This window comes from Rattus norvegicus, chromosome 13 (genome assembly GCF_021556685.1).
Source record: "Rattus norvegicus strain SHRSP/BbbUtx chromosome 13, alternate assembly SHRSP_T2T, whole genome shotgun sequence".
In the NCBI taxonomy this organism is placed as follows: domain Eukaryota; kingdom Metazoa; phylum Chordata; class Mammalia; order Rodentia; family Muridae; genus Rattus; species Rattus norvegicus.
In genome coordinates, this window is record NC_141546.1 from 87,540,512 (window position 1) to 87,567,516 (window position 27,005).

At 54.0% G+C, this 27,005-nt stretch overlaps 2 protein-coding genes across 6 annotated transcripts; both read left to right on the top strand.

Annotated features, from left to right (window-relative positions):
- The first annotated feature begins 413 nt into the window (after window positions 1-413).
- Igsf9 (immunoglobulin superfamily, member 9) lies at window positions 414-17,129 on the top strand. 3 transcript variants are annotated; one of them, NM_001107197.2, is given in 21 exon segments: window positions 414-454; window positions 2,490-2,739; window positions 2,972-3,160; window positions 7,685-7,837; window positions 8,489-8,643; window positions 8,851-8,968; window positions 9,768-9,909; window positions 10,017-10,162; window positions 10,264-10,406; window positions 11,811-11,951; window positions 12,411-12,527; window positions 12,718-12,868; window positions 13,085-13,208; window positions 13,384-13,559; window positions 13,850-14,100; window positions 14,299-14,383; window positions 14,486-14,662; window positions 14,895-14,937; window positions 15,180-16,040; window positions 16,296-16,423; window positions 16,651-17,129. In NM_001107197.2, coding segments are annotated over 20 exon segments (3,540 nt in total). In that variant the 5' UTR covers window positions 414-454; window positions 2,490-2,681; the 3' UTR covers window positions 16,833-17,129.
- A 1,403-nt stretch (window positions 17,130-18,532) lies between these two features.
- Tagln2 (transgelin 2) lies at window positions 18,533-25,482 on the top strand. Of its 3 annotated transcripts, none has more exons than XM_087580989.1 (5): window positions 18,533-19,138; window positions 23,221-23,419; window positions 23,811-23,985; window positions 24,294-24,396; window positions 24,695-25,478. In XM_087580989.1, exons 2-5 carry the CDS (start codon window positions 23,240-23,242, stop codon window positions 24,834-24,836), a joined length of 600 nt encoding a protein of 199 aa, XP_087437115.1. In that variant the 5' UTR covers window positions 18,533-19,138; window positions 23,221-23,239; the 3' UTR covers window positions 24,837-25,478.
- Window positions 25,483-27,005: the final 1,523 nt, after the last annotated feature.

The following is a 27,005-nucleotide window of genomic DNA, read 5'->3' on the forward strand; positions in this document are numbered from 1 at the left end:
GATGCCTCCTTTGTAGCACGCTTGTTCAGAAAGGGGCGGGGTGGGGGGGGAGGGAGGCCACAGGTAGGTTATAAGGGAAGGAGGGCCTGCAAGCAGCCTGCAAAGTGGGTAGGCTCTTGCGGTCCTAGGTGCACCGATCTGTTTGACCTAGTAGCCCCTCTGACTCGAGGCGGGAAGCGGCGATCAGCCTTCCCTCGCTTAGTTGTACAGAGCTCCACGAGGGGGCGACCAGAGCCCACGTGCGACCGCGTCCTTCTCTCTCTAAACTACAACTCCCAGGCGGCTCGGGGGTCCCGCCCGCCTTGTTCGGCCTCTGTTGGCTCCAATTGGCCGCCGCGGGAGGGGGATTGGCGGTCTCCAGGGCGACGGGAGGCGCTCGGGGCATCTAAGGCGGGGAGGCGGGTCCGCCCCCTATTGTGTGGCTGCGAGAGCAGAGCTGTGCGGTGCAGAGCAGGTGAGGGTGGGGGTGTCCTGGGGGTAGAAATGGGGTGCCAGCGGGGACAAGGGGAACAGCGTGTAGTTGTGGGGGACAGAGGGAAGCGGGAGGGCTCTAGAGAGAAGTGAAATTATCTGGGGGAGCAGAACTAGGGTAGTTTTGGAAGCGAAGTGGAATTACTGATAGGTTCCCCGAGATCTGGAAGAGTCTTAGAGGTAATGTAGGGGAGTTCTTGGCGGGTTCCAAAAGAAAGGCGTTCCAGGAGCCAGAGAATGCGAGGGAAAAGAGAATTGTTGTGGTAGACTATCAGAAGTGTATTGTGGGCTGAGCCGGGGAGAATTGGGGAGGTGGGGGATTCCCGGGAAAGCGGGGGTGGGGTGGGGTGGGGGGGAGGGCAAATGGGAATTCAGAAGGAGGCCAGCCAGGAGTGCTTTTGAGGGGAGACCTGCTGCAACTGGAGATTAGGTGTGAGACGCTGGAATTTTGCAGACACTGAAAAGTGTGTGGCTGGGATGGGAGTCCTGGAAGAAAGGAGGAGTGTTGGATGGAAAGACCGAAAGGACCGAAGACGGATGGGGAGTAGGAGTTGGGGTAAATTCTGGGGATGCTTTGGTCATCAGGCATTCTTGGTAGAATCACCAAGATTCTTGGTGGAGCTGGAAGAGAATGGCTTCTATGTGCTACAATTTGAAGGTTTTCTGGGGAAATCCAGGAGAGCTGGCTGTGCAACAGAAGGCCAGGGGATTATCAGGAGTCAGGCATACAGGGACATTATGCAGAGAGGCAGGGACGATACTGCCCTGGGAAGGGTATTTTGCTGACAGTGCTGAATTGTGGGAGGCCAAGAAGAGGGTGGAGGCCACAGAGCAGAGTCCACTTGGGTTTGCCAGGCCCAGGTCAGGGCCCTTTGCTTCTTGGTGACTGCCTTAGAGGCTGAGAGGGTGGTGCTGGCAGGGGTGCCTACCTCCCATGCTCTAGGGTTCTTTTTGTGTATCATAGGGACTTAAAAGCATTTTTTGTTTCTTCCAGATCATGCCTTTAGGGTTAGGGGGAAGGAAGGGCCTGGCAAATCCTGGCACCCCCAGGATACTAGAGAGGAGTGTGTAGGAGTAATTAGGGTGAAGCACTAAGTCAGGGTGTCTGGCAGAGGGAGGGTTCTCTGGCAACATCACGAAGAAAGTGGCTACAGCTGCCAGCCCTGGATCTGTCCAGACCTGGAGGATGCTGCCTCCCTCTCCCACCCCCAGCTCCTCCTCTCTCAAGCCCCTGACTCACTCACTGCCAAAAGCAGTGTGGATGGAGTGGAGACTGTCTCTAGGCTCCAGGGCTCCCCACAGAGCATGGGGAATAGGGTGAAGAATTGGGTGTGGGTGCTTGCTATTGAGTAAGGGGCTAGATTATCTTAAATTTGCTCTAGACTAGCTATCTGTTTCTGAGCAAGATCCTTAGGATCCTTATTGATCAGACCAGGAGAGAGAAAGAGAGAGAGAGAGAGAGAGAGAGAGAGAGAGAGAGAGAGAGAGAGAGAGGAGAGAATATGAATGAATGTTATCTGTTGCCTTGTTGACATCAGGAGGAAGGAAAGAAGAGTGGGGGTGCTTGGGGAGCTAGCTACTCCACGATGGTCTTCATCTCCAGGGCTTTCCTGATAAATCCTTTCCTTTTGTATGAGAACCCCCTAGTTTTCTTTGCTCACTTTGCTAAGAATATTGTATCAATTGCCAGGCATTCCCAAAATTCCTTTGCTTTTTCCTGGATCCGTTTCCTTACCTGTGCAGCCTCCACCAGACAGCATCCTCAAGTACCCTAGCGTTCCCATCCTAGCTCAATCTCAGGGATTAAGATCTCTGCTTTAGGAGCTAGGAGCTTGGTTGTGGTAGAGTCTGGCGGTAATGAAACCCCAGCAGAGCAACCCAAGGGTCCTTCCTGTCTCTGTGCAGGTCCCTTCCTTACCTCTATAGCTCTTTTCTTCCCTGTGCCTTGTTCTGACAGGGCTTTCCTCTGTACTCCTCCTCTGACCGACTCTGTATGTTGCCTTATATTTTGCATTTAGGTCTGGTGGTTCTCCCTCGGGTGTTGAGTGAGCTAGGCACCAACTGGAAGAGTGAGAGCTGAAACTGGTTGCCTGAGGCGGATCAGAACGTGACTGGTGCTCTCTGGGATTGCCGGGCAGTGGACATTCCTCCGGCCCCTCCATCTGGGCTCCTGTGGATAGGAGGGGCCGGGCGAGCAGGCCAGCTGGGCTATGATTTGGTGTCTCCGTCTGACCATCCTCAGCCTGATCCTCAGCCAAGGGGCTGACGGTGAGCCAGACCCCAGGGAACCAACAGCTCCGTGTCACCCTGGGATGTGACTGTTCAGTAAGGGGTTATCTGTGAGAATTGGAGAGTAGGAGAGGGCTAGGGCTGGTTTGGAGAGGTTGGGGTTCCCCCCCAATCACGCAATCTTAAGGCAACTTGAGAGCTGTTGACGAAGCCTCCCCCTCCCGCATCTCATTTTGATCCCTTGCTGTTCCCCATGCTACCCACCTCATAGGTCGAAGGAAGCCTGAGGTGGTCTCTGTGGTGGGCCGGGCTGGGGAGAGTGCAGTGCTGGGCTGTGACTTGCTGCCTCCAGCTGGCCGCCCCCCTCTGCATGTCATCGAGTGGCTGCGCTTTGGATTCCTGCTTCCCATCTTCATCCAGTTCGGCCTCTACTCTCCCCGAATTGACCCTGATTACGTGGGTAAGAGTTGTCCTTAGGCGGGAGGGGGAGTGTCACCAGCAAAAGGTAGGCTGCTCCTCGCTCTCTCCAATCTCATCTCCTGCTCCCCTGCTCCGACCGCTTAGCCAGCATGGCCCTGCTCCTCCCCAGTTGTGCTCCTCCGTCGAGGGATTCATTTATCTGCACGCGATGCATGCACACATTAGAGCGTTGCTGTCTTCGCTGTGGATGGCGTGTTGCATGGGAGATGCTGTATCCCGAGGATCCATCCTGACTTGCTAATTGTTCTCATCTCATGCAACCTTCCAGACTCGTCTTGATCCCCGCTTTATCTCTGGGTCTCTGGGTCTTCTATCTGCTGCTCTGTGTCATCCCCTTCCCTGCCGTTCAGAATGCCAGTTTGGAGGGTCCAAGCTTTTAGGGAGTGGGGTAAAGGGACAGCAGAGTGGGTACGGACGTGGGCTCTTTGGGTATGAGGTGCACAGTCTGATTGTCAGTTGCAGAGAGCATGGACGCAGACGGGTTACTGGAGGAGGCTCCCGATCAGTTTCCCCCAAAGGTCTGGGCATAGATGGGATTGGCTGGGTCTGTGCTTCTAGAGGCTACAGTAGAGGCATACGGTATAGGTCTCCCTGGAGTCTTCTACAGCACCCTAGCTTGCATCCTGGATGGAGCCCTAATCTGAGTGGCTTACTATAAGGCCTCAGAGGGCCTGAGGGAGGCCCTAAGGGTAGATTTGGACTGCTGGGTAAGAAAGAGCCTTGGTACTCTGTTTTCAGGAGGGAAAGGTTGCCTGGGAAGATGTTGTTGGGGTGCCTTGTCTGCCTTTGGTTTGAATCCTGAGGGAAATCCTGGGATTGGCTGGGCCCTTGTCACAGGCTGGTGAACTGAGGGAGGTGGTGGTGCTGGCAGGTGCCGGCAGGAGAGAGTTTATTTTCAAACTGGGGGCAGTTATTGGCAAACAGCCTAGTTGGGAGTGTGCGTGTCTGTCTACACAAGCCCTGGGGACTTGATGAAAGTGGGCCCCAATTAGCGCGAGTGGAGAGAAATGGTACAGGCAGAGCGGCCTTCCTGTCTGTGCCTGCCTGTGCCCAGGGGTCTTTGGTTTCGGGGGCTAAGGACGGACAAATTCAAATGATTGCCAGGCTGAGGCAAGGCAGGGGGTGGTGGTGGGGAGGTGGGAAGAGCTTCCTTCCTTCAGACTCCACCTGGGGGATGTGGGACTCTGCCTTTGCCCCAGCATCCGTCTTGGGCTTTTCTCTTGGGCTCTGGGCAGATGAGCCAAGAGATGGCTAGAGCTCCCCCGTCTACCTGTGGATTTTCTCCAGCCTGCAAGTCTTTGTGTTTTACCCCCTACTTCTAGCCTTTGTCCCCACTCTTGCCCCTGAGTTCAGCCACTTGGGTCCTGCTCTGGTGAAGACCCCAGAGGGAGGCCTCTGAGCCCATTAACCCTTTACTGCTTCACGGTTCAGGAGGGGCCTCTCCGCCTTTGTTCAGGGGACTCACAATTGCAGTTGCTAAGCAACAGGAGGTGGAGGTTGCTGAGGACAATGCTGTTCTGTCATAAACCCTGTGGGCAAGTGAGGGAGGAGATGGCCTGGGACCGCCATGAGGCTGGTGGCCTAGAATCATGAGTGAGAGTAGCTCTGGGGACCACACTGAAAGGAAAGCTGGTTTTAGGGGTTCTAGAAGCTGTGGGGTACAGGATCCTAGATGTGTAAACCAGTACAGGAGTGGCAAAAAGCAATAGAAAATGGTCTAGGACTAATCGATTAAGTAAACTACTGTGTTTAAAGTATTTAAACATAGCAGCACCTGGGTGTTGTGAAAGGGGGAAGGGCGGTGTTTGAATTTGTGAGGCTGGCTCTTGGCCCTTGACTTTTGTGCTGGATTTCTTGGGAGTTTCAGAGATGCCTCAACAGAGCAGCTGGACTTGTGCTTTGTGACTGACCTAAGTCGCTTAGTTGCTTGATGAATCAATTCCGATTGTCCGTCCAGAGCACCTAATAATCTCACCTTTCTGCCTTTGATCCTTCCGAGCTGTCTGCCTCCCTACATCGTCCCAAAATGCCTCCTCGTGCCCCTGGCTTCATCGTGCAGTATGTGGGCACTGTCACAGTCATGATTTGAACTTCTGTGTGAATGCTCACTTGTCTGTGTTCATGGTTAAATTTAGTGTGGGCTTCTTGCCTTTTCAGAGCCCAAGAGAGCAGACTCTTTCCTTTTCAGACGATGCGTGTTAGGCAGATCTGAAGTTCCTTAGGTTTGGTCCCACGGGGGGGGGGGGGGGAGGGCGGGTTTGTGGGAGGTGTGGTCGGGACACAGGAAGTGCCACTCCGGTCACCTTGTTTTGAAACACTGCAGCCTCTCTGGACCTCCTAGGGAAGTTAGTTTGTACAACACGCTGCTCCGAATGTTCTGGTTACCAGACGTGAGCAGTGTGAGGCATCAGCTGGCGACGTTTCTTGAGTGAAATCAGATTGTGCGCAGTGCCCTGAACACCACTCTATTCTAATGACAGCGGTCAGCAGAAAGCGCTCTGACTTGGTAGACCCGGCTAGGTCTCCTAATAGCTATGAAAGTTTGGAAGGAAGTTTAGCATTAGGTCCTTCATCGGTGATGGATGTTTTGGGAGGATTAGGTAGGGCGACAGTGTCTAATATTACATAAGCTCATATTCAGGGCTCAGCCTTTCTGTCTTCACTCTGGAGCTCACACATCACCATGATGAAAGCTTCCATCTTGTGGGGCTTGAGGAGGCTGCCGTCTGGGGTCTGCTTGGCTCAGTGGCCTGGCAGAGCAGGGTGAACGAGGAATCCTGCAGGTTTGAGGAAGGGTATTACGTTAAATATTTACCTGCATGGTAAGCGGTTTTATCTCCCGGGTGGGGGGTTATACACCTAGACCTATAAGCAGGCCCACCCATTCTGAAGAAGCCACAGGGACCAACGGTTAAGAATTAAAAAGGGCCACTAAGATCAGTAGCTGCCCTAGATCTCTCTCCCACTCTCATCTTTCCAGGGCCATCAAGGAGCACGCGGGCTGAGTTTCTCCTTCAGATAGGCCACCCTAGAAGTGGAGTGGAAACAGCTTGGAGGAGTGGGTGGCACTCCGGCAGCTTTAGGAGTGAGACCGCCACTACCAGGGAGGACTGGGATAGGCAGGGTGTCATCTGGGAGCTCCATTTGTCTGTCCTGTGCATTTTAGAAAATACCATTCGTTCGCACCAGAGGTCAAAGTGAGGATGGGCGACTGCTAAGAGTAGGGGGTACAGAGCCCCTGAATGACGTAGGTGAGAGACACTGCGGGCCTTCAGGGTGGAAGATGACAGTGAGGGAAATACTAACATTTAGGAGGTAGGATTTGAACGATGGAATAAGTAAGTAAATGGCAGACAGCGATAGGAATCCGGGTTGTGCCAGGCTCCACGTAGGGCAGCCTGGTGCATGGCGGTTGGTACAGTTCGCTGATGTAGAAGAAGAAACAGAGGTGCCACGTTATCGGATGAGGGGTGGGGCCCAGGTTGAGTGCAGGCTTCTGATTTCAAAGATGCATCTTCACTTACTCGTGTAACGGCCTTTTTGGGAGCCTCCAGTAATGGCAGACGCTATGCACTTCCCCTGCATCATCTCTTGCCTTCCGCCCGTATTCCGGTTTCTCCCTCTCTCATTCTGACTGAGGAAACTGAAATGGACAGGTGGAGTAACTTGCAAAGGAGAGTGGGGCCGAACTGGACGTGTGCCTGGGTACTCGGGGCTGCCAAGCATATGCCTTTCTCAGGGAGACTGCATTGCTAGAGATATTTCAGGCCATCAGGGTGCCGGGTTCCCTCAGAGGAGGGTCCTGAGGGGACCAGGCGAGCACGTCTCAGCCTAGTGGTGTGCTGTGGGTGCTGAGTTGGTGGGAACCAAGGGTCTTTTTTTTTTGTGCTGTGGTGTGTGGTTTTGTGGGGCTGCGTGTGATCAGTCAGCTGGGGCGTAGAGGGGCTGGGCTGGGCTCTGGAGGCTGCTGACGCTGCTGCCTGCCTGGGTTGGACTCTGGCCACTCTAAGGCGCTTAGGCCGCTGATAATAGCTCTGAGGGATTACAGGCTTTGGTGGATGAGGTTTGGGTCCCTGGGAGGGCCCCAAACACTGCTAGAGATTTCAGGGGCAGAGTCCTGCAAAAGCGGGAGTATTCCCAGAGAACTTATGTCTTGGTCTTATAAAGTCCCTCAGGGATGGTGAATCCTGTAGGAGACGCCTTCCTCTAATAGTCTGGGAAGTCCAGTGTATTTCAGCACAACATTCGGTCCACTCAAAGCCTTGAGCTTTTCTGGTCTGGTTTGGGTCTCGGCTCTTGAGAGGCAGGAGCAGTCAGAAGGATCGAACGTAGCAGTGTGCCCTCAATGACCTCAATCTCTTCTGTTCCTCTGGTGACCCTCACTCGTGGATGACAGACCTAGGCTATTCTCACCCTCTGGGAACGGCCAGTGTGACCAGAACTGGGAGGCTTTGGCAGAATCCCCTCATTCAGCGCCCTTGATTCAGGACTTCCCTCCTCACAGGACGAGTCCGTCTGCAGACAGGAGCATCTCTCCAGATTGAGGGGCTCCGGGTGGAAGACCAGGGTTGGTACGAGTGCCGCGTGCTCTTCCTGGACCAACACAGCCCTGAGCAGGATTTTGCCAATGGCTCCTGGGTGCACCTGACAGTCAATTGTATGAAGCGGGGAAGCCCGTGGTGACGGGAGGGAGGAGAATGTTGGGGACCCTGGTAGTAAGGGGCATGAGAGAGTTCGGTGCAGTACCGATGCCCTACCCATCCTGGCATTGTTCACCATACTTGCTCATTTAAGGCTTGCCACTTACCTCGGCCCTCCCTCACGCCCTCAGTTCTTCAGATAAAATCCAATCAGCCCATAGACTCTGAGTCAGGAACTTTCACTACTTGGCCAAGGTCATGGATAAGGTATATCGGGCCCTGAATGATTCAGTTCACCTTGCATAGTATTTTTTTTTTTTTTATTATTATTTAGGGCCTTTGTTTCTCCCTCTCCACCAAAGGGGAAGCAGTAGTAACCACATTTCATAGGCGATACTGAGGTGGAGAATCAGATAGAGGCAGCTTGATTCCCGCCCCTCCTGATTTCCAGACTTCCCTGGGCACTTGGCTCTCCCCCTAGTTCCGGGCATGCAGCCTGTGTTCAGCGTGTGTCTTGTTAGGATGGTCCCAACAGGCAGGTGACCCTGGGCTAGTATTCCCGTGTACTGCGGGCAGGCTCCAGCTCTGAGAGTTCTCGCTGGCTTTTGAACTCTGCTTTGTGGGATGATAGCCTTTCTGGCAGCCCCTGATGCCTCTTTCTCTTACAGCGCCCCCTCAGTTCCAGGAGACGCCTCCCTTAGTGTTGGAAGTGAAGGAACTGGAGGCTGTTACCTTGCGCTGTGTGGCCCTTGGCAGCCCTCAGCCTTATGTGACTTGGAAATTCCGAGGACAAGACCTTGGCAAAGGCCAGGGTCAGGTGCAAGTGAGTGGGGTCAGCTGGACTGCGAGGACAAAAAACGGGAAGGCAGGAGTGGGACCGAAGCCAAGCCCGGAGATGGGTCGGAGGAGGGGCATGCCATCGGCTTCCCTGAGGTTGAGGTGCTGCCTCCCTCTGCTGGCCAGTTCTGGAAGCGCAGGGTGTAAGGCTGACCAAACAGGAAGGGCTTTTCCTTAAAGACTCCTTACCTAGGTGCGGAATGGAACACTGTGGATCCGTCGGGTGGAGCGAGGCAGCGCTGGAGACTACACCTGCCAAGCCTCCAGCACTGAGGGCAGCGTCACCCACACTACTCAGCTGCTGGTGCTAGGTGCTCTTTGGTGGAAGGGCAGGGCAACCGGGCCACTTAGAGTAGAAAACATGACCTATACCGGGGAAGCACATGGAAGATTGGGAGGACGCTCATGTTTGAGCAAGGGGCCCTGTAGGGTGAGAGAAAGGGTAAAGAAACAGTCAGTTTAGTGCCCAACAGTGCATTGCAGTGGAAAGGATATGGGTGTTGGTGTTAGGTCATGAATCGTGGGACCCTCCTGAGTCCTCACAGATCTCAACAAAAAAAAAAAAAAAAAAAAAAAAAAAAAAGAAAGAAAGAAAAAAGAGGTTCTCACAGGACTTTGACAATCACAGGAAGTGACATATAGCCCATGTATGCTGTGCTCATTTGGAAGGAAAGGCAAATGGGGCATGTGAGGTATCCATGTTAGCACTGTGGGGAGAACCGATTAATGTATGATCTGCTGGAGTATCCGTCTCCTTGGTACTTGAGAAGAGAAGCACTGGGTGATATAGTTATGAGGAAGGCCCGCCAGGAAACCTTGCCTTTCTTTCTGGCCTCCCTGGACCCTCCTCCACATACAGTTTCTAAGCAGAAGGAAACAGGCTGTTTCACTTGTCGTTCCTCGTGAAACAAGGCGGACTTGGGAAAGGGAGTCGCCTCTGGAATAGGACGGGTTTTTTATCACACATTCCGATTTGAGTCCTCAAGGCCCTGTAGCAACTTGGCCCGTTAGTACAAAGGGCAGAACCAGGAAGAGGTGTAGAAGGGCCCCGAGGGTTCTGGGAAGGTCATGGGCTGAGGACACTTTCCTGCCTTTTTGTACTTCCCACAGGACCCCCTGTCATTGTGGTGCCCCCCAACAACAACACAGTCAATGCCTCCCAGGATGTCTCTTTGGCTTGCCGGGCTGAGGCATACCCTGCAAACCTCACCTATAGCTGGTTCCAGGATCGTATCAATGTCTTCCACATCAGGTAGGGGAGCCTATCTCTTGGGTAGTGGAGGCAGGGGATTGATGAGTAGTCTCTGAGGGGCTCCTAGTCTGAGGACTAGGTTCCTCTTCACACGTGCCACATTGCAGCCGCTTACAGTCTCGAGTGCGGATCCTGGTAGATGGAAGCCTGTGGCTACAGGCCACTCAGCCTGATGACGCCGGCCACTATACCTGTGTTCCCAGCAATGGCTTTCCGCATCCACCCTCAGCTTCTGCCTATCTCACTGTGCTCTGTAAGTCTGAGCCCCAACCCTATACTCCTTCCACAGCCTGCTCCTCCCCCTGAGACAGACCAATGACCTTATTCTCTTAACTGGTCTCTGCATTCCTCCAGACCCAGCCCAGGTGACAGTCATGCCTCCCGAGACACCCCTGCCCATTGGCATGCGTGGGGTGATACGGTGTCCGGTTCGTGCTAATCCCCCACTACTGTTTGTCACCTGGACCAAAGACGGACAGGCCTTACAGCTGGACAAGGTACAGGCTTGTGATGGGGGAAGGAAGGTCTTGGCTAGGTTTTATTCTTGTCAGAGGGCCAGCTGCAGCCCAGCAGGTAGCTGAGTTTAATTCAGCACCGTGGCTGGGAAACGTGTTTCTTACCAGATGCCAATGTCAGGCTGTGGCTGTGGAGGGGAGGCGAAGAAGTATCCATCCCTGGAACGTTGCCTTGAGGGCAGAACTGCCACAGAGACTCTTGTCAGGCCAGGGAAAGGCCACGGCTTTTGTTTTTAGGTCTGGTGGAGGATAGACCTGTAACAGATTCTGGGCCTTCGGTGAGGTAATAGGCCTTGAAGAGTGGGCAGTCATTCCATGCAGAAACCCCTTGGCCGAGGCAGGGCATACAGTACAGTGTGCTGATGGAATGATAAACCGGGCAGTGAGGGGGAGCTACAGGGAGCACCTGTAAGGACTTGAGAGGTGTAGAAAAGGCTGGAATGACAGGTTGGGTCTGAGAGGAAGAACTGCATGCCAGCTTAATATGACCTCATTCGGAGCTGATTGGAATCTTTTGTTTGTCTGAGGAGACTGTAAATTCCTTGAGGCATCACGTCTTTCCAACCGAGTGTCTTTTACAGTTGTAGCATTTGGTAAATTTTCGTTGGAAGTTTCCAAAACTCTTTTTTTTTTAAAAGATATTTATTTTATATATAAGTACACGGTCACAGTCTTCAGACACACCAGAAGAGGGCATCAGATCCCATTACAGATGGTTATGAGCCACCATGTGGTTGCTGGGATTTGAACTCAGGACCTCCGGAAGAGCAGTCAGTGCTCGTAACTGCTGAGCCATCTCTCCAGCAGCAGTGAATTTTGGCAGTGGTGTTGTTGTGTCAGGGCTGTGGTTTGGAGTTTTTAGGAGCAGATCCCGAAGGCTTCGAAGCAGCGGAGACAGTTCAGGTGAGGGGTTACTCAGTCTGAACCAGCAAGGGCCTGAAAACAAGACAGAGCGAAACAAAAGCTCTCCTGCTTAGCCCAGAATGACAGACAAGAAGTTAGGTGCAGAGATCAGGGGACCACACTTCATCCAGGAGAATGGGAGACTTTCTTAGAGAAATGGATTGGGAGATGAAGAATTTAGTAATGGAGAGTGCTGGGTGGGGCAGGCAGACAACCCAAGTGTCTCAACCAGAGGGATGCCATTCATGCTATATTCTCTGTGACTGGTGCCAAGCTGTGTTGTCACGGTCTTGCACCCCTTGACAGCACAGACAGAAGTGGAGGACCAGAGTGCAGAGAGAGGGTCAGGCTCAGACCCAGAGCTGATGAGTTTATCTCCTGAACAGTTTGCTCTGTCGTCTCCTCTCTTGAGTTGTCCCTCCTCACCCCAGCTTTGCCTCTGTTGAGTTTCTTTCTCGATTTGTCATTTTCTCTGCCCTCTAGTTCCCTGGCTGGTCCCTGGGTCCAGAAGGCTCCCTCGTCATTGCCCTGGGAAATGAGGATGCCTTGGGAGAATACTCCTGCACGCCCTACAACAGTCTTGGTACGGCTGGATCCTCCCCTGTGACCCGAGTGCTGCTCAAGGTGAGGCTTGCAGCAAACCTGCTGTGGTAAGGCCAGGTGGCTGGATGTGTGTTCTGAACCATGTCGGCAGGGTGGAGTAAGTCAGAGAGCGGTGGGAGGGGCTCCTACGTCTGTTTCGTATGGTGGTCATAGCAACAGCCATCAGACTACACAGAAAAGATACCGGGCAGTAGGACGTCGGTCACGTACGCATTCACGAAATGAGGTATCTGTCTGGTTTTAATCCCATAGGGAATAGAGCAAAGGGGAGAGAGGGGGTGACCTGTAGAGATTCGTCTATCTCAGAGTCCTGCCCCGGCCCATTACCCACGCAGTCCTACCTGCTGGGAGCAAAGACACAGGTCTGAGAGATGGAGAACGGGACAGTATGACAGGGACCTGGGAATGGGGGACACCAAAGCTTAGAGGTGGAAGAGAGGCTGTGAAAGAGGCCCCTCCCAATACAGATCTGGCCTGCAGGCTCCCCCGGCTTTTATAGACCAGCCCAAGGAAGAGTATTTCCAAGAAGTAGGGCGGGACCTACTCATCCCTTGCTCCGCCCGGGGAGACCCTCCTCCTATTGTCTCTTGGGCCAAGGTAAGGCTCCCCACTCCTGACTCAGCTCTACCTGGGTCCATGCCCACTGTTTCCCTGGCTGTGCTCTCGGAAAGGAGGTTTAGGCTGCCAGAGGCAACACCGGGAGGGCACAGGTTGCTTGGAGAAATGAGCGGCCCCCTTGGTGAGGGGTGGCTGCGTGTGTCTTCAGGGCTGACCAGTGGTTCTGTAGGTGGGACGGGGGCTGCAGGGCCAGGCCCAGGTGGACAGCAACAACAGCCTCATCCTTCGACCCCTGACCAAGGAGGCCCATGGACGATGGGAATGCAGCGCCAGAAATGCTGTAGCCCACGTGACCATTTCTACCAACGTATACGTGCTAGGTTAGTGGCCCAGGAGTGAACTGGGGCGGGGTGGGGGGGAGAGCCACGTGAAGCAGGAGATGGGAGTATTGTTTTAGGGAGGTGTATAGACGGGGTTTGCGTGTATGGGATTCCCCCGAGGTAATGGGGTGGAGAGTAGAATCTCCGACTTACTCTTCCTTTACCCTACTTCAGGGTCCTGATCTCCCTCCCTTCCTTCCATTTCCCCCTACCCAGGCACCAGTCCCCATGTCGTCACCAATGTGTCTGTGGTACCTTTACCCAAGGGTGCCAATGTCTCTTGGGAGCCTGGCTTTGACGGTGGCTATCTCCAGAGATTCAGTGTCTGGTATACCCCACTGTGAGTGACCCGTTCCTGGCTTCACCCTGGCCCTATCTGGCCCTCTGCCCTTTCACTGCCCATCCCTCTCTTTGCCTAGCCACATGCTGGCTCTGCTGTCTCATGTTCATAACAGTCAGGGCTGAGGTTCTGAGGCTTTGGTGGTTGCTGATGAGATCTTCCTATACCCCCCCAGAGCCAAGCGTCCTGACCGAGCTCACCATGACTGGGTATCTCTGGCTGTGCCTATGGGGGCTACACACCTCCTAGTGCCAGGGCTGCAGGCCTACACGCAGTATCAGTTCAGTGTCCTTGCTCAGAACAAGCTGGGCAGTGGGCCTTTCAGCGAGATCGTCCTGTCTATACCTGAGGGTAAGAGTTCCCCAGCTCTATACTACACAGAAGAGGATGGGGAAAGGCAGGATTGGTGGGGTGGGTAGGGAAGGGCAGTGTGGATATGGTGGGTGGGGAGGGCAGTGTGGATAGGAAGACCTGGGGTGGAGATGGGGCAGACACTGAGCAGTGTGGGGGTAACAGAAATGCTAAAGCAGACTATGTGGGCATTTGGGGTTGGGGAAGGGCAGGGTGGAGGGACAGGATGAAGGACTCTGAAACTCCTAACCCTCCTATCCCTCACTTGTCTGTCTGCCTGTTCTATTTAGGGCTTCCTACCACACCGGCTGTCCCTAGGCTTCCTCCGACAGAGATGCCACCTCCCCTGTCCCCTCCTAGAGGTTTGGTGGCAGTGAGGACACCCCGGGGGGTCCTTTTGCATTGGGATCCCCCAGAACTCATCCCTGAGAGACTGGATGGCTACATCCTGGAGGGACGGCAAGGCTCCCAAGGCTGGGAGATCCTGGACCAAGGTGTGGCTGGCACGGAAATTCAGCTGCTGGTCCCTGGCCTCATCAAGGTGTGTGCTGGAGGCAACATATCAGGGAAGGGTCAATGTCCTCTTCTTTCCTAATTCCGCCTTCTCATCTTGACTTGGCCATTTTCACCTCCTGTCCTACCTCATTCTTACCTCCTAACTGCAGTCTTCACAAAGGGGACTATGGAGGGCAGTACTGGTCCCGACCTGCTCCATGGCCCTCCACCTCTAATTCCCCAGGACGTTCTCTATGAGTTTCGCCTCGTGGCCTTTGCTGATAGCTACGTCAGTGACCCCAGTAACATAGCCAACATCTCCACTTCCGGTGAGAACCCGGTGTGTGGGGGTGAGGGTGTGGTGGTGAAAGTTGCTGGAGGTTATATGGAGCTTCTCTGCTCATTGATCCTCTCTCTTGTTCTTTGCCCAGGCCTGGAGGTGTACCCATCCCGCACACAGCTACCGGGTCTCCTGCCCCAGCCTGTATTGGCTGGTGTTGTGGGTGGAGTCTGCTTCTTGGGCGTGGCCGTCCTTGTGAGCATCCTGGCTGCCTGCCTCATGAATCGGCGAAGGGCTGCTCGCCGCCACAGGAAACGTCTACGCCAGGGTGGGTGCCATCACTCGCCTCCCCTAGGCTGCTCTTTCTCCCCCACTCTCATCACTGGGGTCCTGAAGTACTCATAGGCCACTTGAAAGGATGCCCGTCCCCTTTGCATGGCCCTGGGGCAGCATTCTGGTACCTGGCTCTGCATACCCTTTCCCCAGTCGGATGGAATGGGGCTGAGGGTTTCAGTCCCCGGGACTCGGGAGAATCACTTGCTGCTCTCCCGTCCTCACAGATCCACCTCTGATCTTCTCTCCACGTGGGAGGTCAGGCCCACAGTAAGTCCTTTTTTGGCTTCCTCCTGCCTTCCCACTGCTTCCTATGTTGTTACTTTCAGAAGGAATAGGAAATTTAAGGGAAGTGAGAATAGGCGTGTGTTGGCCCCAGCTCGGAGACTAGTTCTACATCGTTCATCTTCCACTCCCACCGCCTGGCCCTGCCCTTGCTTGCTCTCCCTAGCTCTGCTCTGTTGTGCAACAAACCTGGCAAGGCCAGACCCCAGTCTTCTGTCCTTCCTTAGCTCTGCTCCTGGCTCAGACAGCCCTGACAGCGTGACCAAGTTCAAGCTTCAAGGCTCCCCAGTCCCCAGCCTACGCCAGAGTCTGCTTTGGGGGGAGCCTGCCCGACCACCTAGCCCTCACCCGGATTCTCCACTTGGTCGGGGACCTTTACCATTAGAGCCCATTTGCAGGGGCCCAGATGGGCGCTTTGTGATGGGACCCACTGTGGCACCCCCACAAGAAAAGTTATGCCTGGAGCGGTCAGAACCTCGGACCTCAGCTAAACGCTTGGCCCAATCCCTTGACTGTAGCAGTAGCAGCCCCAGTGGGGTCCCACAGCCCCTCTGCATCACAGACATCAGCCCTGTGGGGCAGCCTCCTGCAGCCATGCCTAGCCCCCTACCAGGTCCGGGACCGCTGCTCCAGTACCTGAGCCTGCCTTTCTTCCGAGAGATGAATGTGGATGGGGACTGGCCACCTCTTGAGGAGCCCACACCTGCCTCACCTCCAGATTTCATGGGTAGTCATCCCTGCCCCACCTCATCTTTCCTTCCTCCACCCGACTCACCTCCTACAAACCTCAGGGCAGTGCTTCCTGGGACACTGATGGGGGTCGGGGTCTCCTCAGAGCCCCCTTACACAGCTTTGGCTGACTGGACACTGAGGGAGCGGGTGTTGCCAGGCCTTCTCTCTGCTGCCCCTCGTGGCAGCCTCACCAGCCAGAGCAGTGGGCGGGGCAGTGCTTCCTTCCTGCGCCCTCCCTCCACAGCCCCCTCTGCAGGGGGAAGCTACCTCAGTCCAGCTCCAGGAGACACAAGCAGCTGGGCCAGTGGCCCTGAAAGGTGGCCCCGAAGGGAGCACGTGGTGACAGTCAGCAAAAGGTAAAGTCAGTAACTTCTCATTCTTGCCCAGGCTCTCCACCCTGTCCTGTCATTTTAGATCGACTCCACCCCCAACCCCCCATAGTCGTCACCTTCCACGGTCCACTCCCACCCTGAGACCAGAAGACCCCTTATCTTGGAAGCTCTGCTGAGGTCCAGGAAGCGCAATCCTTCCTGTAGAGGACCCTAGGTCCATCCTTTTCTGGTTACCCTCTACTCCTCCGCCCACACTTTCCCTCCTGTCCTTCCTAACAGGAGGAACACCTCTGTGGATGAGAACTATGAATGGGACTCGGAATTCCCGGGGGACATGGAGCTGCTGGAGACTTGGCACCCAGGCTTGGCCAGTTCTCGGGCCCACCCTGAGCTTGAGCCAGAGTTAGGTATGTGACCCTCTAAGCAGGCTGCACTCTCCCACACCCACCCTCCTGTGCTGTGAGCTGCCCTGTCTGTTTCCCAGGCAATTCCTGAGTCTCAGGCTCCCTGCCCTGGAATGTCTCTTGCTCCCTAGGCCCACTCTGCGCAAGGGCCCTTTGGAGCCTCAGGCCCAAGCCCTTCAGCCAGTGAGTCACAGTATCTCTTCATACACTGTCCTGTCTTCCCTTTGAAGGTGTCAAGACTCCAGAGAAGAGCTGTCTCCTGAACACCACCCACGCTCCCGGCCCCGAGGCCCGCTGTGCTGCTCTTCGGGAGGAATTCCTGGCTTTCCGACGACGCAGGGACGCTACCAGGGCCCGGTTACCAGTCTGTCAGCAGTCCATCTCTTACCCTGAACAGGCTACTCTGCTATGAGCACACTTAGTGTGAAACTAAGAAAGGCATATGGATCTGCCAAGGAGGCCAAGACCTGGGCTCCAAGCTGGGGCACTGCCCCTACCTCTTTGTGTCCAGTGATAGACCCTGATGGTGGCCTGGTGGTAGGCTTGTGTGAGCTTGGTATAGAGAGGATATACTGACTCTTTAATTGAGTCTGTGTGTGTGTGTGTGTGTGTGTGTGTGTGTGTGTGTGTGTGTGTGTGTGTGGTTTATGGTGTGGGTGCAGGTTTTTTTTTTTTTAAAAACAGGTGAATAAAAGTCTGCAAAAATGTTTCTCTGTTACTTCTCTTTGTGTTTAAGAGAGTTGAGGAAGTCCCTTGATATGTACAGAGGGTTTTGAATGGGACACATTCAGCAATCATTCAAGAAAATAGTGGTGGAGTGCCTGGTGGAGATCTGCTGTGCTGTTGGGCTGGAAGCCTGAGAAAAGAGAGAAGTCACCGAGATAATGCCTTTGTCCTTGGGAAGTTCTTTCTAGTCGGTGAGGTCGACTACCTTCTGTGATAAAGCTGTTAGCTGGTTATCACATTGGCACAGAGAGTTCAGTTTGAGTCAGTATTTAGTAAATACTTACAACATGTGGGGATTCCTGGGACACTCAGGGAGATTGACAACACTCCCTGTGTGCCAAATACCGCTCAGTTCTTTCCCTGTGCCGTCTAAGTCTCCACCGAGTGGAGTTTATTTTGGGAGTCTGAGCACAGCAACTAAAGCTGAAATTGACCAGAAAACCACACAAGCAGGTGACATGGCAACGAAGGAAAACCCCAGCTTACAGGCAGAGCAACACCCTAAAGGTGCAGAGGACTGAAACTTGACCTTCTGTGGGTCTGAGCAGGACTTTTGGGGAATAGAGAATGCTAGGTCAGGGTAGAACTGGCTGTTGTTTTGGTAATATCAGGCTCAACAGGGGACTCCACCATAATTCGAAGAGAGAAAAACACTGGTGGCTTTTAAGTGGGGAACTCCACTAATTGAAGCCTGAAAAAGTAAATGGTGTTCTGGACACGCCTACCTTATTGCTACCCACTCTTAAGGGGCAGAAAAGTGCCTGCCAACTTCCTCCACTAAGCCCCCCACAGCCCTCCAAGATCTATGAAGAAATGTCAACTTATTAAATGGGAGATGGAATGGAGAGAGAAACTGAACCCCAGGTCCCAAGACCTACCACACCCTTAAGGCCCTGGGCAAGGAATGACCTCACTGTTCGTTATTTTTCTTTTTTTTTTTGCCCGGACTTGAAGTTAAATGGCAAGCAGAACCACACGGGGATGCTGTCCCAACCTGCAAGCCCCAGTCCTGATCGAGCCCTTTCCTCGATCCTTAGGGCTCTTCCTGTACCTCCATTTACAAAAGGCCAACCTTTTTGTAACAGTAGGCTCCTCGCAGAAACAGGTCTGAGATCGTGAGCTAATCTAGGCAGAAAGTTTCCTACTAGGAAACAAGTCTATGGCTGTTGAGTGGAGGTTGAGGAGCTCCGGGATGGAGATCTTTTGCAGCGGTGCCAGGGACTCAGTAGGTCCTATAGGGCTCATTCCCGCCTACTGACCATCTATCTTAAGCGCTCCAGCATTCCACGCGGCTGCGCCTTTAAACCTTCTTGGCCCTTGCCCCGCCCCCGGTCCGCCCCGTCTGAGGCGGGACCCTCCAGAAAACTCCAAGCTCGGCCGGGTCTTGAGCCCCACTCGCCACTGCAGCCCCTGCCGTGTGTGCGCTCTCATCTAGCCGGCTTGGACGGTGAGCAGAACTTGGGGGATCGAGGCAGCGGGGTGGGGTTGGGAGGGTATGTGTGTGGTCTGTAGAAAGCAAGAAGCGAACACTTGAGACTTGCTTTAGGGAGCCTGGGGGTTGAAGATCACAAGGGTCCGAACTGGGTGCCCCGCCCCGTGCTGTCAGGTCCGGTTCCCAGGACATCTTTGCATTGTTCAACAATTAAGTAAGGCAAGCTTTACGGGCGCACAGACGGGGCGTCCATCCCGACCCAAAAAGGTCGGGTTCAAAGCCCCAGCAGTTCGCTCCAGCGTCGAGTTCTCCTTAAAGGAGAAGGAACGAGGGCGTCGGACGTCCGCAGGCTGCTGAGTGGCCGCAAGAACTGGGTTCTGGCGCGCGCCCCGGTGCGTCTCCGCGGTCCCTGAACTTACCGCGCGACCCATTCACTTCCTGGTCCAGGAGCACGTGTGGGCACTGCCTGCCTTCTGTGACCCCGAGACCGCCCTTTTGGTCCCCTCCTGCTAGTTCGTTGTCTGGGTACTCGGGGTCACCAGCTGGGGTCACGGCTCTCGGTGAGTTATTTGCACAGTAGCCTCGTCTTCTGTGAAACCCCCTTCTTCTGGAATGCCTTTGACCTCGGACATTTCGAGGCTGCAGCCCTGACTGCACTCGGATATGTCCTGTCTGTAGGGCTTGGCTGCTGTCCAAGCTCCCTTACCCTAGCCTGAGACCCGCTGCCCCCTCCCGTGCCCCCTGCTGCTGGGAAAGCCGGTGGTGGCCGCGGGCGGGCGGGCGGGCTGCCCAGACCTGCGTCACCCCAGTGGCGGGAGGGCGGTGGGTGACTCATCCACAGTAACGGCCCAGGGTGTGGCCGTGGGGGTGGCGGCGGCTGAAGGGGCTGGACCTGCAGACCGGAAGTATCGGGCTCTGCAGGCCTACCTGTGTTTGCATCCGAGAGGTTAAGGGAGATGTGGTATTTGTGGAGCAAAAGCAGCGGTGATGGAAAAGTGGAGGTGCTGGGTAGAAGACCTGTGGCTGGACGGGTCCCCTTGTTCTCTAGAGCAAGTAGTCAGGATAGCTCATCTCTAAGCTCCTTCCAGTTTCTCCTTCCTGAAGCTCAGGATACGTCTCAGACTGCGGTCCAAGGTTGGGAGGGGTGAGCAAGGTGCTAACGTTCCATAGCGGCAAATAATCTTTGTCCTTGCGATCCCCTTGCACACTCATGACTTTGCTGTCTATGCTGGTCCCCAGGGTATTGGCCCCTAGTCTGTGTTCACCCCATGGTTTTGCCCCTCCACATTGTCAGGTGTGGGCTTTTTAGCTCAGAAAATGTCTTTCCTATTCTGGATATGTCTTTTCTGTTTTTCTACCCACAAAATGCATATGCCCTCCAGGCCCTCCAGAGTTGCCCCTCCATTCCCCGCCGCCCCCATTCCGGTTGTACTCTATGCCCCTTCGCCTAGAGCCTCCACCCAGGTCCGTGTGGAGTGGGTGTTCCTGCCCCGGGGGGGGGGCCCACCCTGCCTCCATTCCTATGTTTGGTACACAGAAGCCATAGCAACGGCCTCCACCCCTCCTCTCCTCCTTGCGCAGCCCTGTGGCTTCCTGTTTGTGGAGTTTAGCTTTCTCTTCTGCTCAGGACTCTAGGTGGTTAGGGGACTGCCCCCTGGTGGGGGAGGGTCTTCCCTAAGTCATCCCTTTAACCACAGTGCCCCTACTGGCCTTCAGCCTACCCATACGGCATTTCTGTTGTAGAAGTTGGGAAGTTCCCTACATTCCACTCACTCGGTGAGAGGAGAATCCCATTGTCTTCCCAATACATAGTGAAGAATCCTCCTACTTGTCTCCCTTGCCTTCAGCGTTGACGTTGATGGGATGAGGTAAACTGCCAGCCATGGTTTGGGTGGAGCACCCGGTTGGAAGGCCTTTTATGGCTCCTCCTCCTATCCCAGTTACTGTAACCTTGTGGGTCTGGCTGAGGATGGTTCCCAGGGCTCCAGTCAGCTTTAGTGTTGTCACTGCCAGCCCACCATGCAAGCTACCCAGTTGTCTTCACTTAGGATACCCAGTTGTAGGCGTCTCCCACACCTGTGTTCCAGCTGGAAGGATCTCTGTAGCCCACACTAGAAAGAGACTTGGCCATTTTCTCCTTCTCTGAGGGAGGGCTGGGGTGGGTCTCCTGGGTGGAACTAGGGTGGGTCTCTCCAGCTGCAGCAGCCGACACCCATCAGTTGCCTGCCTGCCTGCCTGCCTGCGGGGATTGGGAGAGAGACAGCTGCTGGCCAGGCAGGGCCATCTGGGAGAGGCTGGTCTGAGAATCCCGCCCCGTGGCTCTGCCACTTTGGGGTTCTAGGGTCATGGCCTCAGAGTGGAACGGAGACACTGCAGCTGGAGACTTAACAGCCCAGCCAGCTGCGTCCAGGCTGCAGAGCTGGGTAGGGAGCTACTGGAAGGGTCTGTCTCAGGACTCTCTTCTTCCACTCAACCCTGGTCTCTGGTTAATCATTCTCTTGCCCTTTCTTTACCTGTGCCTGGGCTCCAGGCACACCAGCTCCTTGGAAATAGCCCCAAGCAACAAGAGGAAAGTTGTTTCCAGAAGAGAGGTCTAGATACTGTGCAGGGAAAAGAGGCTTGCGTGTGATAGTAGCCTCTAGCCCCTTCCTTTTCTTATCCTGGTTTCTAGCCATTCCATTGTAGTCGGAGGTTACAACACCCCCGCCTTAGCCCGAGAGCTGAGTAGCTGCGGCTGGACAAGTGAGGGCAAGGACGCAGGCTCCTCCTTCGGCCCAGGTCTCAGCCACTCCACTTGACTACCTGCGTTCATCAAGCTAAGTGTGTGTGTGTGTGTGTGTGTGTGTGTGTGTGTGTGTGTGTGGCCTGTGGTGTGGCCCAGGTCAGGACCCAGTCTGACATTTATCTGGTCTGGCAGGGGGAAGTCTCCTAGTGAAGTTTAAAAATAACTGAATCGTGGGAAGGATCCTGCCAGAAATGTGCAGCTGGATAACCCAGTGTAGAAAGGAGCAGCCATGTTGCAGGGTGGGGGAGGAGACTGACCCGACACACAACCTCTGCCCAGACATATGACATTATTAGCGACAGACAGCCTGGTTTCTTTGGCAGAGCACCAGAGCCCTTTGAGGGGGTGGTGGGAGTGTTTAACCTGGGGTGCATGAGAGAGGGAGCCAGAATGACTTCATCCCTTAAGACTGACCTGGCTTGGAGCCAGATGTGGGCTCCCTTCCTCTCTCTGAATGGAGGCGCTTGTCCTGTGGATACCATTTTGTGAGCAGTCGGAAACAGCTGGCTCTATTTCTGAATAGAGAGAAGGACCCCTAAGCAATGGCTTGGGATTAGCAAATGAAGGACAGTGTCCCTCCTCTGTCCCCGGCTCCCCTGTTCAGTAGCAGTACTTTCTCTCCAGGTTCCTGGGTGTGGCACCTGTCAGTAAAGTGGTGGGTGTGGCAGGCAGCCCACAGTGAAATGCCGGCCAATTCAGGCTATGGTCAGAAGCCGTCAGTCCTTCCTAACCAGGGTCCTCTAGGAACATTAAACCCAGCTATGCAGTTTGCCACTCTTCTTTCTCTTCCCAGGTTTCCTTGATAATCACACCCAAGGCTCTGGATTAGTTTCCCCTTTCTGCTGTAACAAGCTATGAACCTAGCCACACACTGGATGCTCTGATAGATAGTTCTAGAAACTCAGTGGGAGGTGCTGGCCGGGCCAAACTCACTGGGGCTGAGGAGCTAGGGGAGGATCCATTTCCTTTTCTTTCTGGCCTCGGGGTATTACTTGGTTCATGACCCTGCCTGACACCCTCCCTGCCTTCACTTCTCCCTTGCTGCCTTCCCCTTTCACTTACTGAGAAAGAGAACTGGGCCCACCTGGCTGAGACAGGCTAATCACGCCATCTGCAAAGGCACACCCTACCTTTACAACTATGTAAGATGATGTATCTCCCAGTTTTGGGAATTACAATAGGGTCGCCTTCCGTGGGAGAGTAGGCAAGAGGGGTTGGTCTGCTAATCACCGTTCCTAGAAGGGAAAGGAAGGAATTTGTTTTGTCTGCTAGGTTTCTCTCTGGAAATTCCCTCTGCCTGCTGATGTGTGGGCCTACCTTTCCCAGCAAGCCCACCCAGACTGCTTCTGTCCCTCTCCTCCTATTAATTCCTGTAAGATGATCTGAATGGTGCAGCTTAATATTTGTGGTGTGCACTGTTCCCACTGTCACCACTACTCCGTGCATCCTCTTGATAACACTATGGATAGAGAACTAAAGACTTCATTCTCTTCTGCAGCCCCTAGTACAGATCTTGGATTCTGTACTCTTGTTTCCCGAATCATTTTTAAGGCTTCAAAGAGTAGGGTTGGGGGCTAGACTGATCGATTGGCCTCTGTCAAGCTTCATTACTCCAGATGAGGAGCTGAACAGAAATCATTCCCTCAAACTGCATTCCAGTGGGTCCCAGGCTTCATTCTATACATAGAGCCATTCATTCAAATGGAATTTTAGTATCTGTGTGGCTTCCTTACCAGCCAGAGTTCAGAGCCCTGGCAGTGCTAGCTCCTGGCCAGTTCCCTCCCTGGTCTTCAGGGGCCCCCCAGTGCCTTGTACTGTAGAATGCTGACAGTGGGCCTGGTTCTGTCCTCTCCACAGTTCTTCACCACTGTTCAGAATGGCCAACAGGGGACCTTCGTATGGCCTGAGCCGAGAGGTGCAGCAGAAGATTGAGAAGCAGTACGACCCAGATCTGGAGCAGATCCTGATCCAGTGGATTACCACTCAGTGCCGGAAGGGTGTGAGCCAGCCCCAGCCAGGGCGGGAGAACTTCCAGAACTGGCTCAAGGATGGCACGGTGAGGGCTGGGCGGGGAGAGCAGGGCAAGCAGGGACTGTTTTACACAAAGAAAAGAAGAAAAAGAGCATGCAAATGCAAGCTTGTCAGCCTGAGCTTCTTCCTGGGGCTGAAAGAGTTTCCATGTCTTCTGTTTCCGAGGAGGAAAGGTCAGGTAGATGTGCCTGTTGCATCAGGACCTGGTAGGTGCTGGTAGAGTAGCTCTTTGGAAAGAGGGTGAGAAGGTGAGCCCCAGGCAGTGGTTCTGGAGTAGTGAAGAAAGACTCAAGACTGGCCCTCTATCTGGGTTCAGAGGCAGTAGGCACCTTGAGGTCGCCACAGGAAAGGCGTCTCTCTCTGGTTCTCTGTTCTTCAGTTGTCCCATCCTCACCTCTGCCCACTGCCTCTTCCAGGTGCTGTGCGAGCTCATTAATTCACTATATCCTGAGGGGCAGGCCCCAGTAAAGAAGATCCAGGCCTCTACGATGGCCTTCAAGCAGATGGAGCAGATCTCTCAGTTCCTGCAAGCAGCCGAGCGTTATGGCATTAACACCACGGACATCTTCCAGACTGTGGATCTCTGGGAAGGTGAGCCAGGGGCCAGGGCTCTTACCCAGGAGAGCAGGAGCTGGGCCAGGCAATCTTTACCAAAGAAAAAGGATAGCTGATGGTTTTCCTGGGGACAAGTGTGTGTGTGTGTGTGTGTGTGTGTGTGTGTGTGTGTGTGTGTGTGCGCGCGCGCACATGCATGTATATTTGATCAAGGATGAGCCAAACTGCAGGTTGAGTTTCAAACAATGAATTAAAAGTTTAGATATCAGGCTTGCAGACCTAGTAGCAGGTAGGATGCTGGCATCCAGTACTTCTGCTGAGATGATGTCACTGTTTTCTTCCAGGAAAGAACATGGCTTGTGTGCAGCGGACACTAATGAACCTGGGTGGGCTGGCAGTAGCCAGGGACGATGGGCTCTTCTCTGGGGACCCCAACTGGTTTCCTAAGTAAGTATCTGTGGGATAGCCATAGGGCCTTGCTGGTACAGCACTCCTGCCTTTCCTGCCTGCAGATAGTAGAACCAGTCATTACAAAGCACCTTTACAATTCCAGAAGGTGGCAGGTGGTGGTGGTGGTGGTGGTGGTGGTAGCAATGACTGTCCTTATGGAGAGACAAAGAAGTGCTTCTGGGCACCCAGGAGTCTCAAAGGCAGAGTGGGTGTCACTGTACACACTCCAGGGAAGAATTTACTGGGGTAGCTAGCCTCCGACCACCTCCTAACTTGTACTCCCCCTTCTACTCAGGAAATCCAAGGAGAACCCTCGGAACTTCTCGGACAACCAGTTGCAAGAGGGCAAGAATGTGATTGGGTTACAGATGGGCACCAACCGTGGAGCCTCTCAGGCTGGCATGACTGGCTATGGGATGCCCAGGCAGATCCTCTGATCAGACCCTCCTCTTCCCCTGCCCTCTATGAATGGTTAATATATATGTATATATATGTTTTAGCAGACATTCCCTGAGAGCCCCTGGCTTGCTAAGCTCCCCTCTGCCAGGGTGGGTCCAACCTATCTTGTTACCTCTGGCAGTGCCTGATAATTGCCTCTCTCTCTCTGTCTCTCTCTCTCTCTCTCTGGGCTTACTAATGCATTCCTTCCCCCACAACCATCAAAACTGGACCAACAAAAACCCTGGGACCAAAGCCTCCTTCTTCCAGCATGTTTCTGCCTTCCTGACCTCTGTTTTTAGTCCATTCCTTGGCTAGGAGTCAGAGATCCTGCCCTGTGGCCCGGTGCTGAACTGACCCTTCCTTCTACAAGTAGGCCTCTCCCTCAGCTGTGGCTGCAGGCACTTCATTTATAGGGAGGGGCCTGTGGCTGTCACTCCAGCCACAGCTGGACCATACTTACCACACATCCGGGCAGCTTCTCCTAGCAGAGGCCCTTTGGCTTCTTACTTTCCATTCCTCTCACTTGTGGCTAAGGGGTGGAGTGGAGGAGACAGAGGTAAAAGAGCTGCCCACCGTGGTCTGGGGCTTGAGGAACATGAGTTTGCTGATTTTAAGTAATAAAAAAAAATCTCATTCTCTTTTGGATGGATTCTGGCTGTTTCTTGCACCCATTTCGAGGGAAGGAAGAGAAGGCACAGTGGAAGGCTAAGCCCTGTCTTCGTTTTCCTTCTGGTCCTTTCTCTGTCAGTTGGTTTAGGGGAGGACAGGGTGGATTTGACATGGGACAGGACCTCGCAGCTGTTGTGAGGTAGGAGCCTTTATGCAGATTGTGTGGCCTGTGTCTGCAGGATGGGAGAGCTTTCCTTCTCAGTTTGGGCAGGTGACCTGCTGTTCCCAGCCTGACAAGGAGAAGCCTGGTCTAACAGGAGAGCATTAAGGGAGTTGGGGCAAGATGGCCCCCTTGTTGAAGCAGGCTATTCCAACTTGGGTTGCTGAAGGGGGTGTGGGTGGGGGGGTCACAGTGGCTGGCTGGAGCCAAAAGCTGGGAAATGAGCAAGAATGAGTCGGTGGCTATGGAGACGCCTTGTCCACAGATCCCAGGCACCTGTGGGCTGCATTCCAGGGAGAGCCTCCCAGCAGTTTTCCCCTAGGTTTTGGCCTTAGACAAGATAATCAACTCGGGAGACCTCCAGGCTGCAAGCATTCATTCATGGGTTGGGCTGAGGACGGTGACCTGTCCTATGCTGTCTCCATGTCTTCCCATGGAGACTTGGGCAACTCTAGGTCAGCTAGCGTCCCACCCCTGCCCTCTCAAACCAGCCATGATCTCCAATGTTCCTCTCCCCCACAATACTGTGCCCGAGATTCATGATACAGCAGTTTGTGACCCAAGAGCTCTTGTCTCCCATCCCTCCCTACCTCACCGTGGCATTCTCTTCCTAGAACACCTACTGTGTGCCAGGCACCAGGCTGTAGTTCATAGCTATCAGCCCCGTGGCTTTCAGCCTAATCCTGGTGCCACTCTATGGAGGAGATAGCATTTTCTTGCTGTACTCCCAGGGGCTGTGGCACAGATAAGACAGGCTGCAAGCCTCTGTATAAATCTCCAGGGGGTTAGCCGTCAGTCCTTTATCTCTCCTTCAGGAAGGCTTTGTGGACTGCCAGTGTGAGAGAGTGATGTCATTGCAGAGAAAGCACTGAATTCACAGATTTTTTTTTTTAAACATCCTTTTCCTGATTTAACTATTTCGAGTTACCACTATTGTCAACACACTGCCATCTTCTGAGATGTGATGTGCCTCATTACTGTCACTGCCTGGTCCCAGACAATTTTTACAGAAGTTCAGGAGGCTGATATACCTCACTATTGCCCACATTCCATTCACTGGCTCTCCCAAATGGCAAGAAAGTCAGCCACCTAGGGATTACATGAAGGAGCTTGTATTTGAGCCCTAAGTCAGCCTGGCTGATGGTCTAGTCCATCCCGTGCTGTTACAGCCACAAGTCAGGATGTGGAGAGACTGGGGGATGTAATGCTGTCCCCCGTTCTGTAAGCTACAGAGAACGATTGCTTCAAAGGCTCCTGGGGCAACCGGGTAAGCCCAGAGCGGAAAGGGCTGCCATGGCGCATGCTCATAGGGCCCAAGAAACGGAAGTGAGGGGAT

Coding starts and splice junctions, on each gene's coding strand:
- Igsf9 (XM_087580988.1), top strand. CDS start 2,682: ATGATTTGGTGTCTCCGTCTGACCATCCTCAGCCTGATCCTCAGCCAA. Junction 2,740..2,971: donor CCTCAGCCAAGGGGCTGACG/GTGAGCCAGACC, acceptor CCCACCTCATAG/GTCGAAGGAAGCCTGAGGTG. Junction 3,161..7,684: donor AATTGACCCTGATTACGTGG/GTAAGAGTTGTC, acceptor CCCTCCTCACAG/GACGAGTCCGTCTGCAGACA.
- Tagln2 (XM_087580989.1), top strand. CDS start 23,240: ATGGCCAACAGGGGACCTTCGTATGGCCTGAGCCGAGAGGTGCAGCAG. Junction 23,986..24,293: donor GACTGTGGATCTCTGGGAAG/GTGAGCCAGGGG, acceptor GTTTTCTTCCAG/GAAAGAACATGGCTTGTGTG. Junction 24,397..24,694: donor GACCCCAACTGGTTTCCTAA/GTAAGTATCTGT, acceptor CCTTCTACTCAG/GAAATCCAAGGAGAACCCTC.